Source organism: Artemia sp. Qi Xiang Cuo, chromosome 4, assembly GCF_049724085.1.
Source record: "Artemia sp. Qi Xiang Cuo chromosome 4, ASM4972408v1, whole genome shotgun sequence".
NCBI classification, from domain to species: domain Eukaryota; kingdom Metazoa; phylum Arthropoda; class Branchiopoda; order Anostraca; family Artemiidae; genus Artemia; species Artemia sp. Qi Xiang Cuo.
The window spans coordinates 49,748,522-49,769,632 of record NC_142797.1 but is presented as its reverse complement, the minus strand read 5'-3'; the positions used below and the strand labels follow the sequence as shown (position 1 = coordinate 49,769,632).

The 21,111-nt window shown below is 35.7% G+C and overlaps 1 protein-coding gene across 1 annotated transcript in view; it reads right to left on the bottom strand.

Annotated features, from left to right (window-relative positions):
• Positions 1 to 21,111, bottom strand: part of LOC148953193 (glycine--tRNA ligase-like) — a 60,526-nt gene that overhangs the window by 14,748 nt on the left and 24,667 nt on the right. Inside the window, 4 exon segments of the mRNA XM_089088350.1 lie at positions 4,464 to 4,581; positions 7,514 to 7,640; positions 16,548 to 16,712; positions 17,746 to 17,908. Coding sequence (XP_088944476.1) covers positions 4,464 to 4,581; positions 7,514 to 7,640; positions 16,548 to 16,712; positions 17,746 to 17,908 — 573 coding nt within the window.

Sequence of the window (21,111 nt, the reverse complement as noted above, 5' to 3'; positions counted from 1 at the left end):
TTCAAATCTAAATACCTTCAATTGCGTTAAATTTAGGATGGGTATTAAGCAATACAACCATTGATAATCATATCATGGTTATATAGGTGTATCCCATTGCTTGCTTGCATCAGGACCAGACGATTTCTGCCCCACCTGACATCTACAATTCTGATGTTATATATTTTTTTACTTTTTGTTTGTAGAACACTAATGCAAGATGAAATTTGTACTGTTTTTCAACGTACGGTAGAATACTGAATATTTAATTTTTATCCAAAATAGAGCTCTTTCTTTTATTTGTAGATAGCTGAATTAAGACTTTCCAGGGAGATTATTAGGTCGATGCGGTCCATTCGAGCGTTGGCTAGAAGCCCTAACTTAACACCTTCCAAATATTATTCTTGGTGTGGGTTATAGGAGCAAGTTTGATAAACAGAAACATAAACTTTGGAATAAACTGAGAGGATTACTACCAGAAGTTGTTGCTGTCATTTCGCAAGAATTCCTGAGAAATGAGCTGAAGCAACCCCTGTGAGACTTGAGAAGCCGCAGGCAAATGCCGGTGAATGTGCCGAACTTTTAGCAAAAACATTAATTTATAATTAAATTATAGAATTTTAGAAATAAAAAGTGACTTTTCAATCACCATGTGCTTTCGATCCTCCAATAGTGCTTGTCTGCTGATAAATTGTTACATTTCATTCTAGTTTAGTGGCAACCTTGTCTAGAAACCTTGGTCGAATACCGTTAGGACATTCCCCCCCCCCCAGAGAACAGGTTATTTTCGGACAAATTAAAGCTACAAAAAAATAAAGACTTGAGCCAGCTGTTTCACAAGTTCCCATGATATTTGCTGAGCGTGGCAAATGTTATGCAATTGATCATTACCAGCTAAATATGCCTTGTCAAAATCAAAATTCGCCCACAATAAAGGAAAACTACAAAGATCTACATCTTATTTTGGAATAAACTAGACAGGACTTCACTTTGTTATATAAGAATCGATAAAAGCCAATCTACCAGAATCAACACTTGTTCTAATATATCAAGGGAGATGCGCTGTAGTTTACGTAATATCCAACTATGAGACATGATTTTATTGTGTAGAAACACAAAACAGAGGTTCACCGGAGTACCGGGAAAACCTCCTAACAGCGGAGATAACCTGGCTCGTGGATGGGTATATGGTTATGCGTTTGTATGCCTAGTCGTATTTGGTAATAATACAGCATAAATAAATGTCAAAAATCATTTAAATGTTTTAATTATTCTGCACATAAAGAGAACAATTGATGACAAACAAACTATTGGCGCTTACATTATCCTGAAAAGTTACAAAATGTGCTGTACAGATATTTACAAAGACCTTGGCCAGGTACGAAAGAAGATTCGAGGGGAGGAGGACAAGCTTGTCCCCCTACCCCCAACCACCCCCTTCCAAGACAAAACGAAAATCCAGAACGTGCAAATAATACGGTCGTTTACGGGCCTGGCGCCCAGCCCAATGTGTACCCTTGAAAAGACATCCAATCGACATAATGCCTAAAAAACCAAAAAATACTACGTATTTCATGTTTCTGCGCCTAAAAAATTTATCTTATTGGGATTACAACCTTTAACATTTTGAATTCCACAAAAGCTCGATTATTTATCTTCAAAAATGGATTTAAATGAAGATTAAGTTTTATTGCAAAAAGAGACTAAAAAAAGACCAAAAAGACAAAGACTTTGAAAGAAAATAAGACTCTATATCAATTTTTATTTCTTGAAGCACCCACCACGAACGGATCCGCTCCCCCTACTCTAAAAAAATTAGGATAAATTCCCTAATTGATAAAATCAGATCGAATAAGATTTATTAAATCTTTGATCCTCCTGATCACAAAAATGAGGAGAAAATTTTTCAGATGTTTCCCTCCACCAGTTTCGGAAGTTAGAATGTTCCTTTATACAAATCAAGTGAAAAGCCTGCTGCCGCCAGTTATGACACAGACCAAACAAAATTGTTGGCACAGTTCTTCATCTGATTACTTGAAGAAGGAAACGCCAATAAAACAGTGTTTGTTACAGAGTGGCCACATTAGTCTTGCAGGCAAATAAGTATAAAGCAGATCAAACAGTTCGTGGTAACGAACTATAAGTAAGGAGCGACCCGGCTCAATAGTAACCGAAACTCTAAAAAACGGAATTTTGATACCAATAGATACATTAAAAGAATCGGATTTTTATGCTGATTTCAAATATACAGGTTACATCAAGTTTAGTACCCATCAAAAGTTACGCGCCTGAGAAAATTTGCCTGATTTTCGAAAAAAGGGGGATAAACTCCCTAAAAATTATAGAAACTTCATAAAAATCCCACAATCAGATTCAGCGTTTCAAAGAACCTTACTGTAGAGGTTTCAAGCTCCTATCTGCAAAAGTGTGGAATTTTGTATTTTTTGCCAGAAGAAAGATCACGGATGCGTTTTTTTTTGTTTTTTTTTTTTTTTCCCCAGGGGTGGTCGTAACGACCCAGTGGTACTAGAATATAGCGGGAGGGCTCATTCGAACGGAAATTGGAAGTTCTAGTGCCCTTTTTAAGTGACCAAAAAATGGAGGGCAACTAGGCCCCCTCTCAGGCTCATTTTTTCCCAAAGTCACCCGATCAAAATTTTGAGATAGCCATTTTGTTCAACATGGTCGAAAAATGTAATTACTATGTCTTTGAGGATGACTTAATCCCCCTCATTCCCCGGGGGAAGGGCTGGAAGTTATGAACTTTACCCAATGTTTACATATAGTATTGGTTATTGGGAAGTATACAGACGTTTTCAAGGGGGAATTTTTTTCTGGTAGTGGGGGGTGGGTGGGTCGGGGGTTACATGAGAGGATCTTTCTATTGACGAAGTTTTCATGGGGGAAGGGACATTGCTATGAAGGGGGTGCCGGATTTCCCAGCATTATTTAAAAAAAAAACGATCAGAAACTAAATAAAAAAAAGTTTTTCAACTGAAAGTAAGAAGCAACATCAAAACTTAAAACGAACAGAAATTATTACGTATATGATTAGGTTCACCCCCTAGTCAATACCTCGCTCTTTACGCTAAAGTTTTTCAGTACTTTCATAAGAGCTATTTATTCTAATTAACTGCCTTTGTGATTAAGGGGTCATTTCCGACAGAAGGGGTCAATCGCAGACAGAAGGGTCAGATAAGCAATAGTACTAGAAGCAACACATACTTGATTACAATGCAGAACAGAAACGGAAGAAGGCCATTAAGAACGAAGGGTCAAACACAAGTATTTCACTTTTACAATCATTAAACGACAGACTAATCTTATAATACGCATTTGACAGCCTAGAGAAATGTTCCATGATTAGGCAAGAAGATCTGCTAGGACTCAGGATATTATCAGTATAATTTAGGAACCTAATATCTATTCCAGAAACAACTCTGTACTACAACCTGCTGGGGCTCAACAACACTATTATTATACAAAGGAGGGGTACTGGTAGCTCACTGGCTAATGGCTTTATATACAGGAATCAATACTGCAGACCTATTAGTGGGCGTATATAACCCAGGAAAATGTATTTGTACGTTTAACTTATGGTACAGAGCTCTAAGAGTTATAACAATAAACACAGACAGACCGTGCTGACGAGCACTTAAAAGATCTGCTTTTGTATGTCTTTTAATTGTCCTAAAACGGTTCATATAGTCGCTTTAATCATAATTTCCATAGCAAACAAGCGCATTTGAGTCTTAGCTAGACGTACATTACTTGGGCAACGTAAAGTCCTGTATCAGCACTGGTTAGTTTCACCAAACAAAGTGTAGCAGGAGCAAGACTTTGATGACTTTCTTTGTCATCGATAAAAACACTGTAGTTGCCAAAGCCTTGAATTTTTCAAAATGATACATCAAAGTAAGACCGTTTCAAATTACGATATTTCTAGTTAAATTAAATTTATTTATTTTTCATGACCCAATCAATTTTGTTACTTTTAAAATGTATCATGTATAAAAACTAATATTGCATTACTGTGGTCCAAAACATAAAACCTAACCAATTTACATTGTTATTTATAGAAATACACAACGAACTTAAGGATACAGCATTTAGAGAAATCAAGTCAAAATATCTAAAGAGAAGCAAAAATGAAAGTCCTCACGTATTTATATAATTTTTAATTAATGCATATTAAGGATTTCGGTATCCCCTTGCAGTCTCAAAAACCACCTATGGTCAACAATCCCCATTTTAGTATCCTGTGATCTAACATCTTAACTATATCCAAACTACTTAACTTAGAAAAAAAACGAAGCACATTGAAAAAGACTAATCACTAAAACACAAGAAGCATTTTCTTAAATAAACTTTTGAGCGTGAAGAGTGCTTCTGCAGTTACGGCACTCCTACGAAATCTATCTAGATATTACACTCCCTAAAAAACTGGCATGCACATATAAATACATATTAATGACAATACATACCCTTCCTGTTTGATTGACGATTCAATGACATTACTTTCCACTTTTTCAATTTCCTCGAGAACTATCTTTACTTCAGCTTTAAACTGTTTTGCAATTAGGGCTTTCCGGGGCACTACGTCTGAAAAAAACAAAAAAAAAACAATAAAGACTATTAAAAAGGGATTAGAGGAGATAATGCTACTCATGCTACTAAAGTAATGACAGAGACTAAAAGCCAACGACAAAAGAAAGCTTTTCTTATGTCAGACACAAAAAAAGAAGATGAAAAAGGGAATAAAGATAATAGACTACACAAATTCCTAACTAAAACTGAGTGATATATAGCGTGAAGACCCATGGCTTAAGGTTGAGTTTTCCATTTCAATTAGTCTCACTGCTAAATTATTATTACATTCAATTTAATAGTGCAACCCAAACGGAAACAAGAGAAAAGCTACTTTACATATGACAAGGTTAGTTAAATTTGTCTTTTGGTTTGGTGTGCACATTTTGGGTCAACATCTAAAGTGCAATTTGAAAAGTTTCACTTTAAAACGTTTGCAAACACTTTAAAAGATCTTATATGAGAGATATTTACTTAGAAGGCACAGCCCAATTTCTAATATGAAAAGTCACGAAGTCACGAACCATACCATTTGGATTCTAACTAAATTCTTGAGATATACCAAATATTCTTCTGGCAGAGTTTTCATTCAGCTAAATGCTTTAGAATACAAACAGAAATTCTAGAATTGCAATTCGAAAAACCCAGAAAATCGTGACATTTTCGGCCAGATTTTTTCCTGGTCCACCCATGGAAAATCAATCATCGAGGGTTTTCACATCTAGAGAAGTGAGTATCATTCAGTTCTTGGTAACAAACTGTAAGTACGAAGCGACACAACTCAAAAGTAACCAAAACTCTAAAAAATGGAATTTTGATACAAATAGAAACACCAAAAGAATTTGCTTATTATGGTGATTCCAAATATATAAGATTCATCAAGTTTAGTGTTACCCATCAAAAGCTATGAGCCTGAGAGGTTTTACCTGATTTTCATAAAAGAGGGGAAATACCTTCCTTTCATATACTAAAAGTCAAGGATTTTTAATGAAAATTACACCATCAGATTCAGCGTATCAGAGAAACTTACTGTACAAGTTTCAAAATCTTATATGCAAAAATGTGGAATTTTTCATTATTTGCCAGAAGAAATATCACCGATGTGGTTTTTTTTTTCTCAGGGGCGATCTTATCGAACTAACGTTCCTAAAATATCGGGAGAGGGTGCATTCGAACAGAAATTAGAAGTTCTAGTGCCCTTTTTAACTGACCAAAAAGATCGGAGGGCACTAGCCTCCCTCCCACCACCCTTTTTTCCTCAAAGTCGTCCAATTAAAATTTTGAGATAGCCATTTTGCTCAGCATAGTTGAAATATCTAACGGAATTATCCGTGGGGGGGGGGGAATTACCGTTGGAGAAAATTTCCAGGAGTTTCCCGTGAGGGGAGGGAATTTTTCATGGAGGGTGAGCCAGACTTACAGGTATTATTTGAAAAAGGAGCAGAGATTAAATAAAAAATAAATTTTTTTAAACTGAAAGTAAGGAGCAACATTAAAACTCAAACGAACAGAAATTTTTTAAAAAATACTAACAATTTTAGCGCGATGACAAACAAACAGCTTTTTAAAAAAAATACTAACAATTTTAGCGCGATGAGTAAGGTTTGAAGATGGGGACAATCCCTTCATATACAGAATAATTTCTGTTTGTATTGAGGTTTAATGTTGCTCTTTACTTTCAGCTGAGAAAACTTGTTTTATTTTATAATTTTATCGATGGGCCCCTTATTTTGTGTAGCTCAGAAAAATTTAAACGAGTCTGAAATTACTAAAAGCGTGTAGTCTCGTATTTTTTGTTCTTTAAGGGAATTTACTCCAAAAACCGTATCTATGGCTGGGTGAGCCTGTAAGATTTTTTCTTGATTTAAGCCTTCTAAATTCTGTAATAATCCGAAAGAAAAAAATATTATCCTAATAAGGAAATCATAACAGAACATACAGATAAATTTCCAATTTGAATTTTTAAGAATTAAAATTTTTAAAGGGGAATTAAAATTTTAAAATGATAAATTTAAATTTTTAAAGGTGAAAGACGAATAACTACTCAAGGGCATAAACATTTTCTCAAAATATAATAAGACTCCAGAATGTGAAGGCCTTCCTAAAAGAAAAAAAATCTTTTGTACCCTGATGTAGAATGCCATTACTCCTCAACTAAAATATTCGGACTTCATAGTCAAAATTTCCTTAGGCCGTTTAGGTACGTTGAGATCCTGTTGAAATCCATCCTGTAAAGAGGCTTAAGCATTAAAGTGCTACCAATGACAGCAGTTTAGTGAGTTTGGATGCAAGTATTTTGCAAAAGAAAAATGAATATACTGTACGAAGAAAATTGCAATAAAAGTTGGAAGAGTTTTATTAGATGGTGTTTCTAAACTACTTGCAAAAGAGCAATCAAAAGTAAAGCTTAGAAACAGCGTATTCGAGTAACCCCCCCCCCGCCCTAATTTCATCGAGTCTCAGTGAAACATTTCACGGAGCTTTACTTACCGTGGTAAATAGAATAGTGCTGTAAAATATTATGAGTAGCTCTAATGGTGACTGTTTTTTTCCCAACAGTTGTAAAAGATATTAAAGATACTGACACTTAAAATAAAAGCATTAAGACTATCAGGCCAATACCTCAAATCCAACCATTTTCCATAAAATACACAATAGAATTTAATCAGGCAGTCAAATTCTTTCAGTTTAAATTTAGAATGCAATTAAATGATTTTATTTCACAAATGCATTTTATTTTCAACAAAAATAAATATTCTCTGTGACAGGAAGTATAATTGTGGGCACTTAAATGCCTAAGACCATTCAACCAAATCTTTATAGTCTTGCATTCTTCCTCCTTTTCCATAAAAAAAAAAAAAGAAATCTGGAGGGGAGAAGCGAGTGATTCAATCCCAAAGACACTCCATTATGATTATTTATACTATCAGAATTATCTAGTACTTACCGACAACTTCTTCAATCCTCGCCTCAGAAAGCTTTCTCTCAGCTTTCAATTTAGCACCAGTTGCCTTTGAATGCTGTGTGAGATCAAAGGCTGACCTGTCAGCACACCCGACGCATTCAACCCATCCCTGGAATGTATTGTGGAGTTATTTGAAAGCTTTATTATGATGTTATCTCAACAAACATAATATTATACAAAAATTAAGATTTTTGCAAGCAACACTTAGTCTGGCCAAAAACGAATTTTAAAAGCAGGGATATGTTCTGTAGTTGTTCACCGTCGTAACTTTCCAAGTCACATAATTTTCATTCAATTTAAATGGTTGAAAGTACCAGAGCCTTAAGAAAAGCAAATGGTCGTGGCGGTGCAGGTGAGAAACTAGTAGTTCATCCTGAAATTTATACTAACCACTTAACTCAGCTAATGACCATACGGCAAGAAGTCCCTGGGGACAGTGGCGCCAACTGGGGAGGGGGAATCTCTCATTACTTCTCCCAGGATTTCGAGAAATACCTTTTCGGGATATTTTCATGGACATATACCTTTTTCTTGGAATTTCATTGGAAAAAAGAAAAAAATTGACCCCCCTCCTTTAGGTTTCAAACAATATGTTTTCCCAATCCTCCAACACCTTTGTGGATTGGCACCACTGCTGAGGACTTCTGGTTGAATGGTTACCGTGTGCAGGGCGTGACCCATCTTGTACTCTACAAGGTTTGCGATGCACTTAGCGTTGTAGTTTCATCCGAAAAGTTTCGACACTCTGTACAAGCAATCGCTAGGCATGTCACCTCTGAACTAATGACATGTTCAAGCCAGAAAATAGCATAATACGATGGGTAGGCAAACAATAATAAAATAACATGCCAAGAGGAGGTTAAATAGCCCAAAAAGCTCACCAAAGCAGTCAAAACTCAGAAGAATTATCCATTATTTAAATCCTGTACAGGGTAGTGTCACTGACTATGTTATGATTTTCTTGAAGGACGCCAATTCTCAAAGTTATCCTTCAACAGAGGTCCACCTTCACGAGTTTGAGGCCAGGATAACAGAATTTTATTCACGGAACAGAGTATGCAGCTTGTGATGGAGTGGAGGCCCATAACTATCCCAAACAGTACAAAAGCTTGAGTCCTGTATTCCTAGCCTACCATTGGCTGGGCATTGTCAGGGACGAATCTGAACTATCGAAAAAAAATTAAACAAAAAAACTTAAGTTTCAGATTTCATAGTGCCGCTTACTTCAGGTTCTTCAACAAGAAATGGGGTTTTGTGATTGAGTCATTAATAGAATGGATACTGTACAGGGCCATTCTACAATCTTATTAAATAAAAAAAAACAAGTTTTTCAAACTGAAAGTAAGGAGCGACATTAAAACTTAAAACGAACAGAAATTATTCCGTATATGAAAGGGGGTGTCCCCGCCGCAACACCACGCTCTTTATGCTAAAGTTTTTTATTTTTTTAAAAAACAAAGTTGTGAGTCAGGGTAAAAATTTAGCGTAAAGAGCGAGGGGCTGAGGAGGGGACAGCCCCTTTCATATACAGAATAATTTCTGTTCGTTTTAAGTTTTAATGTCGCTCCTTACTTTCAGTTTAAAAAACTTGTTTTTTTTATTTAATTTCTGATCGTTTTTTAGTTAATGCAGCTGTGCGATGCACAGTGGGTGTAGATTACATGCGGATATTTTTTCCTAATTTCTGCCTGTGAACCAGAATAGCAGCCTGACATGTTGCTGGTCCCATCAAAACCAACCCCCACAAATTTCTCCATTTTTAAGCCGAACGCAATGCATTGGCCGATGATTTGTTTCGCAACTGCAGAGCCGGTGAGATTTCCGCAAACAGAAAACCCGAGAAACCGCTCTTCAAGTAAAGCACGAGTTTCATATTAGTATCTGACTACAAGAACTAACTAGAACTAATTAAGCTTGTCAGCATGTATATCAATAACTGTACAACGAACCTGAAGAATCCTTTGACGCTATATGCTGATGACTGCAAGCCTCTTGGACGCAAAATCAAATAAAAAAAAAACAAGTTTTTTAAACTGAAAGTAAGGAGCGACATTAAAACTTAAAACGAACAGAAATTATTCCATATATGAAAGGGGCTGTCCCCTCCTCAACGCCTCGCTCTTTACTCTAAAGTTTTTTATTGTTTTAAAAAATAAAGTTGTGAGACAGAGTCAAACTCTAGCGTAAAGAGCGAGGCGTTGAGGAGGGGACAGCCCCTTTTATATATGGAATAATTTCTGTTCGTTTTAAGTTTTAATGTCGCTCCTTACTTTCAGTTAAAAAACTTTTTTTTTATTTAATTTCTGATCGTTTTTTAGTTAATGCAGCTTTTATTTTGGCTCACCGTCATTGAATAAGTAAACAAAATTTGCATAAAAATTTTACTTTTCTTTTGCTAAATGGCTGTCTCTAAATTTGGTTCTGATGTAATTTACAAATTAACTTACGTAACGAACTTCTATAACGTATATTTTTCTTCTGGCAAAAAATACAGTTGCAGATTTTTGCAGATATGAGCTTGAAACCTGTGTAATAGGGTTTTCTGATACGCTGAATCTGACGGTGTGATTTTCATTAAAATTCTTTCACTTGTAGGGGATGTTTTCCCCCTCTTTAAAAAATCAGGTAAATTTTCTCAGGCTCGTAGCCTTTGATGAGTAATACTAAACTTAATAAAATTTATATATTTAGAATCAGCATTATAAGCCCATTCTTTTGATACATTTATTGACATCAAAATTCCGTTTTTAAAAGTTTCGATTACTATTGAGCCGTATCACTTGTTTTTTTTCTTTTATTACGTATATGTTATTACGTATATGAGGGGGTTCTTCCCTTAGTCAATACCACGCTCTTTATGTTAAAAGTAAAATTTTTTTTTAATTCACAAACCCCTGAATCACAAAGGCCGTTTAAATAGAATAGATAGCTCTTTTGAAAGCACTAAAAAAACTGTAGCGTAAAGAGCGAGGTATTGACTAGGGGGAGACCACCCTAATATACGTAATAATTTCTGTTCGTTTCAATTTATAATTTTGATTATTACTTTAATTTGAAAACACTTGTTTTTTTTTTAATTTAGTTTATGATCGTTTTTTAAATAATGCTTGGAAATCCGGCGCCCCCTTCATAGAAATGTCCCTTACCCCAAAGAAACATCCTCCACGGATTGATTCTCCCGAGTAAACCCCTCCTCCCGCCCCCCCATACCAGAAAAAAATCCTTCCTGAAAATGTCTGTATGCTTCCCAATAGCCAATACCATATATAAGCAATGGGCAAAGTTCATAACTTGCAGCCCTTCCCCTGGGAACTTTGGGGGATTAAGTCATCCTAAAAGATATATTTATTAGATTTTCGTCAATGCTGAACAAAATAGCTATCTCAAAATTTTAATTGGGTGACTTTGAGAAAAAAATGAGCGTTGGAGGGGGCCTAGTTGCCCTCCATTTTTTTTTGTCACTTAAAAAGGGCACTAGAGCTTTTAATTTATTTTCCAATGAGCCCTCCTACGATATTCTAGGACCACTGGGTCAATACGATTACCGCTGAAAAAATAAAAAAAAAATAAAATAAAATAAACACGTGTGATCAGAAAGATCACATCCGTGATCTTTCTTCTGGCAAAAAAATGAAAAATTCCACATTTTTGTAGATAGGAGCTTGAAACCTCTACAGTAGGGTTCTCTGATACGCTGAATATGATGGTGTGATTTTCATTAAGGTTCTATAACTTTTAGGGGGTCTTTTCTCCTTTTTTTCGAAAATCAGCCAAATTTTCTCAGGCGCGTAACTTTTGATGGCTAAGATTAAACTTGATGAAACGTATATATTTGAAATCAAAATTAAAATCTTAAAATCTGATGCATCTATTGGTATCAAAATTCCGTTTTTTACAGTTTCGGTTACCATTGAGCCGGGTCGCTCCTTACTTACAGTTCGTTACCACGAACTGTTTGATTATGCGTTTGTCAGTGAAATAACACTCAACACAAATTCTTAACTGCTTGTATTTGCGGCTTTTGGAACTGTCTCTTTGCAAATATCTGATGGCTCTTATCTGGGCTTAAAAAGTGAAAGAAAAAATATAAGTGGAATTACAAAATTAACTTCCTGAGGAAAATTTTTAATCATAGAACATACTTAAGAGTTTGCTTGGTAGCATTGCCTGACACTGACTGTCGGCGTATTTTCTCAATTTTTTATATTTCTTAGAGACCGGATTGAATTTACTCCTTGCTCCTATGCTCCATGGCCTAAACCTCAACAAATGTTTCCATTTCTTCTGGAAATATTTACACATAGAAAGCAACGGATCTTTCCTTAAGTTGGGCTTGGGGAAGCACAACAGCGCTGCCTAATAAAGAGTGATGTGGGAACAATGTATTATTATTATTATTCTTTTTTTTCACCAAAGCACTTCGTATAGAAGGAGTTGTCAAAGAAACTTCGAAAGGAGCTCAGTCAATTGGAAACTGAAGGTTCTATTTTTTAAAAGCCAAAAATTATTGGAGGTCAACCAGTCCCCCCCCCCCCAGCCCATCATTTCCCCAAACACATCCAATCAAAATTCTGAGAGAGCTGTTTGGTTCAACATAGTTGAAAGGTCCAGTAATTATGTCGTTGGGGATGTCGCCTCCCCCACAGCCCTACGGGCAAAAGCTATAAGTTATGCTAGTTGCCCATTACTAACATATAAGGTATTTATGGAATGGGTGGTCGTATAGACTTCGGAGGGGGCTCATTCGATTGTAAATCGCAAGTTCTGGTACTCTTTTTAAGAGACTAGAGTGGTTAAAGGGCCCCCCCCCCCCCCCAGTCCATTCTTTCCCCAAACACATCCAATAAAACATTCTGAGATAGCTGTTTTGTTCAACATAGTTGAAAGGTCCAGTATTTATGTCTTTGGGGATATCACCTCTCCCACAGCCCTACGAGCAAAAGCCATAAGTTACGCTAGTTGCCCATTGCTAACATATAAGGTATTTATGGGATAGGTGGTCGTATAGACTTTTGAGGGGGCTCATTCGTTTGGAAATTGGAAGTTCTGATACCCTTTATAAGACACTAGAGTAATTGAAGGGCAGCAAGCCCCCCCCCCCCTCTAGCCCATCATTTCTCAAAACACATCCAATCAAAATTTTGAGACAGCTAATTTGTTCAGCATAGTTGAAAGGTCCAGTAATTAGGCATTTGGGGTCATCAGCCGCCCCCCCCCAACCCAGCCCTCAGGGCAAGGGCTATAAGTTAGGCAATTCGTCCGTTGTTAACATATAGCATATATTATTGAGAAAAGTGGGTATGTTTGACCTTTACTTTGCAAAAAGACGAAGGGCATTCAGGTGAGCCTTTCAGAGAATGTTGAGGGGAGTTTTAAACTAAATCAAAAGTTGTTATGTGCATACGGTTGTCAAAAGGACGTAACTCACGAATAACTGAGTATGTCAATTTGGAACTTTCAGGAAATGACAAGGGAGATGATCAATTGACCAAAAAGACAATATTTGCACTCTACTACTACTACTGCTACCACCACTACTACTAAAGATACTTCTTCTGTAGCGAGTACTACCAAGGCTGAGGTTAATGAAATGAACACCTGAGTAAATTTTTTGGAACGCCTTACCGTACCAACATGAAACTTCCGGGGTATCACGACGGGGGGGGGGGAGGATGTTCAACTTACCAAAATCCAAAATGTACATGCTACAACTGCTATTAATACTTCTGCTACTATTGTTGTTACTGCTACTAATACAACGTTATTACTGCTACTACTTGCCATACTACTACCGCTACTACTATGATACTAGTACTGTAAAGGTTAATCGTCTGAATGTGAAAATTTGAAAGAATATTGAAGGAAAATTTGAACTTAATCAAGAAACAATATGTGCATGCAAATTGTCAAAAGGACGTATCTCAAGAATGGATTTCGGTATTAAATTAGAACTTTCAGAGAATGCTTAAAGGGGAAGATCAATTTATCAAAAGGTAATATGTGTTTACTACAACTAATATTTCTACCACTGCTACATTTACCGATATTACTACTACTACAACTGCAACTAAACTAATCAAAATACTTGTAAGGTTAAGAGTACTAAAATGAAAAGGCGATTGAAAGGGGGTGAAAAGGGCGCTTCAGCAATATTTTTGAAACGACTTACCATATCAAGATGAAACTTCCGTTGCATCATGAGGGGGATGTTCTATTGACCAAAAGGCATCATGTGCATGCTACTACTGCTATTAACACTGCTGCTTCTACTGTACTACAACTACCAATACAACACTACTACTGTAACTACTTCTCCTACTTTTACGATACTAGTACTATTAAGGCTAAGTGTATGAGGGTAAACATCTGAGAGAATATTGAGGGGAAATTTGAACTAAATCAAAAAACAGTATGTGCATGCAGATTGTCAAAAGAGCATATCTCAAGAATTGATTTGGGTATTAAGGTGAAATTTTCGGAGAATTCTTCAAGGGGAAGATCAATTGATCAAAAGGCACGCTACTGTTAATATGTGCACGCTACTGTTAATACTACTACGATTGCTACTACTACTACTACTACTACTCCAACTACTACTGCAATTGCAACTATTTACAAGGCTAAGAGCATTAAGATGAAATTTCAGGAAGTATTTGATGTACAGGTTATTAAAGGGCATATAGGGCACTTGGTGAGGGGGATGTTCAACTGACCAAAAGGCGATACGTTAATACTACTGCTACTGGTACTAATACTACTTATGTGACTACTATTACCATTAGCTTAAGATCATGAAGGTAAAATTTTCAGAGAATATGGAGGGGGAAGGAGAACAGAATCACAACACGTCGTCTGTATACATGTTGTCAAAAGGGCGTATCAGCAATATCTTAGGAACAGTTTGGTGCATGAAGTTGAAACTTGCAGGGCTTTTTGTGGGGGCTATTTAACTGACCAAAAGACAATATTTGAATCCTAATGCAACTGCTTCTGCTCGTAACCACTACTGCTAAGGCTACTACTATTATTTCTACCGCTACTATTATTACTAGTACTGCTCCTACAGATAAGGGTATTAGGGCGAAAACTTTGGGGAATATTTTAACAGAATTGAACAAAATCAAAACACACTATGCACAAACAGGTTGTCAAGAGGACTTATCAGCAATTCTCCAGAAACAGTTTGTGGCGTTAAGTTGAAACTTTCAGCGTGTGTTGAGGGGGATGATAAAGAAAACCAAAGGTGCTATGTGCCTGCTACTACTAATGCTACTACGCAAGCTAAGGATATTAAAGTGAAGCTTTAATGGAATATTTAGGCGGACTTTTACCTAAATTAAAACGAACTATGAGGGTGTATATTGTCAAAGGTTGACACAGCAATATCTCAAGAGAGGCTTATATTATAAGTTGGGCCTTTCAGGGCAAGTTGTTGCGGACTTTCAACTAACCAGAAGGCATTATGTGCATACTATTAATACTACTACTATGATCGCTGTAACTAATAACGCTAAGGGTGTTAAGTTGAAACTTTTAGTGGGAGTTTCAGTTAAACGAAAAAAAAAACAATGTGCATGCAGGTTTTCAAAAGGGTATATAAGCAATATCATATGCAGCGCAGCGCTATTATAGATAGCAATATCATAGAAACTTTTAAAGGAGCTAATCCGATTGGAAATTTCCAATTTAGGTTTTTATCTCAGGTGAAACAAAAGTAGTTTTATATACAAACGAAGGCCTATATAATATCTCAGGTGAAAGAACTTTTATAGAAGCATCGACATATTACAACTAAAATGTAATTTTAGTTGAAATAAATTCATTTAAATTAAACAGTTTTTATTTCAGCCAATCGAAAATAAAGAAATAATAGAAAATAAACAAACAAAATAAAAATGAAAAATAACCAAGAGCAAACAAAACACAGAGAAAACAGCCTAGCCGGAATCATGCGATTCGTACAGTTTTTGTTATATTGGTAATGAAAGGCGTAGAAGAGGACCTCATAATGCCTCAACAAGCCTATTGTCTGAAGCCAAAAGACGCACATGTAACACAATTAAATAGAACGAAACGCGCTCAGTAAATTCAAGACGCAATCAGAAGCTTAATTAAAATATAGTAATTATGTATTAAAATCGGCTATTCCTGAAGAAAAATGAGTTTTCGTGTGATATACCACCTATATAAAACATAGATAAATTTGAATTTACCGTAATTAGTCTAAAACGATTTATCTTAATCTATTCGATCAAATTAAACGATTATTCTTTTTAATGACTTGCTCATATATATATATATATATATATATATATATATATATATATATATATATATATATATATATATATATATATATATATATAATATATATATATATATATATAAATATATATAAATATATATAAATATATATATATATATATATATATATATATATATATATAAATATATAAATATATAAATATATATATATATATATATATATATATATATATATATATATATATATATATATATATATATATATATATATATATATATATATATATATATATATATATATATATATATATATATATATATATATATACACATATACATATAAAATTGCTTAGTTATTTCACTTGCTTAATTAATAAAATTTTGCACAGAAAATCCTAAATTGTTTTAAGAAACGATTAAAAATAGGAATCATGTAGAATTTGTAAACAAGCGATTTCATAAACAAAATTGAGCTGAAGCATTCTTATAAGATTCATGTAACTGAAAGTTCCTGAAATTGTATTTCAAGGCAGGAACTACACAACATACATTTTACCTATTTTAGACAAGAAGTTAGCCTCCTAGCTACTCTACCTGTATCACATTTTGTATCTATCACAGCTCGTAGAGCTTCGATTTCTTTTTATTTTGAAATTTGGACGATCTACAGTCTTAAGCGGAGAAAGTGTTTTTGTGTGAGATGCCATCTATATGAACTGAAGATTAAATAACAACTGAAATTGAAACTTACGAATGAGGTAAGACATTCGGCGTCCCAGCAATCCTGGGCATAATGCGCCATTTCGTTACTCATGTGCTGTCTAAATCTTAACTTTTTTTCGTCCACGCCGACCATAATTAGAAACTGGTGGATTCTTCCGATGAAATAGCCAAGGGTTTCGTTGTCAATTAGTTTCTTTAAAAGAATAAGAGTGAATTAAGCCACAGAAACTATTATATTTCGGATGCAGCAAAAAGTCCTAATAAAAATTTAACGTGGCAGCTTAGAATGGTAAAGTAGCTATACCAAGCTCAGTAGCAAAGTTGAAAACATTGACTTTTCTTTTATATATTTAAGAAGTATACAGTATAAAAGCGTCAAATGTTTCCGTTCCCCAAAAGAATAACTGGAAACTCTCAAAAATGGGAAGTAAGAAAAAAAGGGATATACCTGCAAAGCTGTTTCGGGAATATAAGAAAACATAGCACGTTCGCTTTATTACTCATGAAAAAAACAAATTTAATAGCCCCCCCCCCCTCCAAAAGAAATCATTTTAAATTACTTCAGAAAAATTATTATGAGTCATTCAAATTTGATGAAAATTCACACATACATTGCTTTCCTAAATTTCTACGTAGAAATAATTATCAACTTCATAATTAGTTACAGCTATACTTTTAATTCATTAATAGTGGCCAACTTTCAACAAAATCCGATTTCGGTGGCATAGGTCTGGTCTTGAGCGGAGGGATTATAGGATGTTTTAGTAAGACCATAAACAGAGAAAGGACAAATTTTAGGTCATTTTTTCCCAGGAGGAAGAATACTTAGGGCTAACATTGGAGGAGCCTCCCAGCACTGTCTTCAGGTGTTTCACAGCTACCCTCAGTGATGGGTAGCAATTTTGTGTGTGTGTGGGGGGGGGGGGGAGGGGGCTCAACAAAAATAAAAAACATTGAGCTGAGTCCTTACAGACTGTTTTTGCCATTCTCCCAGCTACTGGGAATTCTTAAATCAAACCTCTTTACATCTAAGATAAGAGAAATTACCCATTACAACTCTGTCAATTAATGGCACATCTTGCAGGTGAATTTAAAGCTTTTTCTGAGCAAGATATGCCGTATACTATAATGACCAATTTCAAAATAGAAAGAGCCACAAGACTTTTTACATTATGAAAAATAGCAAGATTGAGCAGAAAAATTAAAAGCATATAACATAAAAGTACCTGAGCGACAGCATCACCAAGTTTCATCAGCTTTGATGGTTTTCCCTCCATCTGCGCACAGGCTGAATATAATAAAATCTCCATGTCTTTGACACTGTTGAACTTTGGATGAGATTTATCGTTAGGATCACAGAAATGTTCAATTTAAGCCATTGTAAACTCTCTGCAAGTACATCCATGGCGCATTTTAGAAAATGGAGAAGAGAAAGTTTGTTGTTTCATAACAAAACAAAGAACCTTTGCTGTTCAGGGATTTTGCAACTGAGAATTTCGAAAACGAGAATTGACCAGTTTAGTCATATGTCTAGAAGATAGAAACGATAGAAGAAAGTATAGAATAATTCAGAAAATTAACTGAATCTAAACAGCCAGAACACAACTGTGCAAATGAAAACCAATCTCTATACATATTATTTGAAAAAAACTACGTTTTCTAAAGAGTTAAAGAGGCTGAGTTACAAGGTAGAACCTTAAAACGTACAGGGATTAGGAGGCACAGTTGGGTGCCCAACCCCCCTTATTTTTCAGCCTTTAAATAAAAAAAAAAGTTTCTTAAAGTGAAAGTAAGGAGCGACATTAAAATTTAAAACGAACAAAAATTATTCCGTATATGAAAAGGGCTTTGCCCTCCTCAACGCCTCGGTCTTTAGGCTTAAGTTTTTATTGTTTAAAAAAGAGTTGTGAGATAAGTCAAACTTTAGCGTAAAGAGCGAGGCGTTGAGGAGGGCACAGCCCCTTTCATATACGGAATAATTTCTGTTCGTTTTAAGATTTAATGTCGCTCCTTACTTTCAGTTTAAAAAAACTTTTTTTTTATTTAAAGGCTGCGAAAGCGGGGTTTGGGGGGCGGCAGCCCCCCAACTGTGACTTCTAATCCCTGTACGTTTTAAGGTTCTACCTTGTAACTCAGCCTCTTTAACTCTTTAGAAAATGTAGTTTTTTTCAAATAATTTCTGCACGTTTTTGTACAGTTTATTTACTTATTATTGCTTGACTAACTGTTAGCTGATCGTCTCAGGAGTTAAAGAAGGGGGGGGGGCGCCCCCCATACCCCCGCACTTGTAAAAACTTGTGTTAAGGCTTTTAATTCCTGGATACTCAAATCACGTCGTACAGGGTGCCGCCTAATCCCTGTACGTTTTAAGGGTCGACCTTGTAACTCAGCCTCTTTAACTCTTTAGAAAACGTAATTTTTTTCAAATAATTTAAAAAAGAAACTGAGCTTCTTTTTTAAACTTTAAATTCAGTATATAAAAAAATTCCGCCTGACAGTGAATCAAACCCGGGTTTTCCGCCTGACAGTCAGGAGTCTCGACCGCTGCACTAAAGAGACACAATTGTAATTGTTTTTTAGTAAGGGGAATCTATTTTTGACGCAAGCAAATCCACACAAAACTTGATATTTGGTTTTTGGAAAACAGGGAAGGAGTGATCAGATTGAGCTGAAATTTCGAGGATAAGCTCCCAGGCCCCAGGAAAGCTTATCCTCTAAATTTCAGCCCGATCAGACAACGTTAAAGGGGGTTGTGGTGGGAAAAATTAACATGGGCTATTATAGGAAAACGAGGTTTTTCGTAAATGTAAATTCGGGGGATAATTTCTTCGGTCTGAAAATATCAAAAGGCCCTAACAAGTCGAATTTTGCTTCGAATGAGTCCTCATTCACCCGGATCAGTTGCCAACTGTGGCCTGTAGGCGTGGATAAGAAAAAAAAAAGAAATGAACTTAAAGTGGGTATATTTGTTTTTTTGAAAACAGGGAAGGAGTAATTGAATTGAGCTGAAACATAGAGGATAAGCTCCCGGGCCCTAGGAAAGCTTAATCTCTAAATTTCCGCCCAATCGGACAACGTTAAAGGGGGACTTTGGGGGGAGGGTCGAAACTTCCGGCCCAGTTTACCCCATGAAGATAAAGTCGGAGGAGGATGAAATTTCGGACGTTTCTTAGTTTGAGCTTGGGCTACAAAATGCGATCACCGCCGTCTCTCTGCGACCTCTAGGACCTGAAATCGCTTAACATTGTGGTGGGTCGCCTCTTTAGAGGCACAAGTGTGCCTCCTTGATGAAAATAAAAACTGAGTTAGAACAATCATTTATATTAAGTGACCATAGTGCATTGATAGATAAAGTCTGTGAATTCGCTACGTGTCCTTTTTATGATTTAGTCTTGCTCGGAATACAACATTACCCAATCATTTTCCATAAAATCCAAGAAAATCAATTTGGAATCACTAAAAACTTGTTGCCCAAGGGATGTGTTGTACCTCAAGAAGGCTGATAGCTGAACATAAGATACAACGTTAAAACATAATTTTGATTTTACATAAATACCTGTGTCATAAATAGCAATTCAAAATTCCTTATTGAAGCTCAATGATAGTGACCAGTCGACACGGTGCTAAGGCCAGAAATTTAAGAGGAATATTTTCGGTATTAAATAATGTGTTGACCAAATGGGTACATTTGAGGACTGTACATTTAGTTTCCCCTTGCCCACTCAGCCTAAGCTCGTACATAATGCAGAACGCTACAGAATCATGAATGAGCGAGTAAAGCGCGAGCATGTTTATATTATATTTGGAAATTATAACCTAAGTCCATTTGAGGGAAGGGCAAAAAAAGCTTGGCACTCATCAGAATCAGCGTCAGAGACAGCCGCCTCTCCCCTAGCTAAGGCACTGTATTGAACAACAAAGAACCATAAAGAGACCTGAAACTTTCTCTGTTGGAAAATGTATGCTTTTCACAGGCTCCGCCAAACATTTCAACTCCCAAAGAAAAGTCTCTAATGTTGACGCATGACTGTCAGCGATGGGACAATTCCTGGCTCAAGGAATACTCATGTTCCTTCTTTTTCACGGTATTGGTAAAAAAAAATTATACTACTTTACGCAGTCACAGTACCTAATCAGGTTAGCGGTAGGCGCGTTTCTAATCCAACAACTGACAATCAAATTATCAAACAATTTACTGTTTCTGAATTTCAGCCTCAAAAACTAATAACGAAATCATAATCATTATTAGTCTTCATATTAGTTAGTAATTATTATATAGGTAATGGCATATCATGAAGTTAAAAATCGTCTTCATTAGTGATATAGCTAGGAAGACCACAAAAAAATTATTCTGACCCCTCTGAAGGAATATATTTCAATTACTTATTTTTATATTAGACTTACTTCCTTCGTCTGCTAAAATTAGATGTGCCTCCTGACTATACCAACGATTTATATTTTTTTTTTTTAGTAAAAAGTTAATTCTATTCCAAGTATAGCTTAACATGGGAGAGGGGACGGGGAAATCCCCCGTTCTAAAAATTAACCATTTATTCCACAGTTGATAAAATATGACTCTCCGGATAGGACTA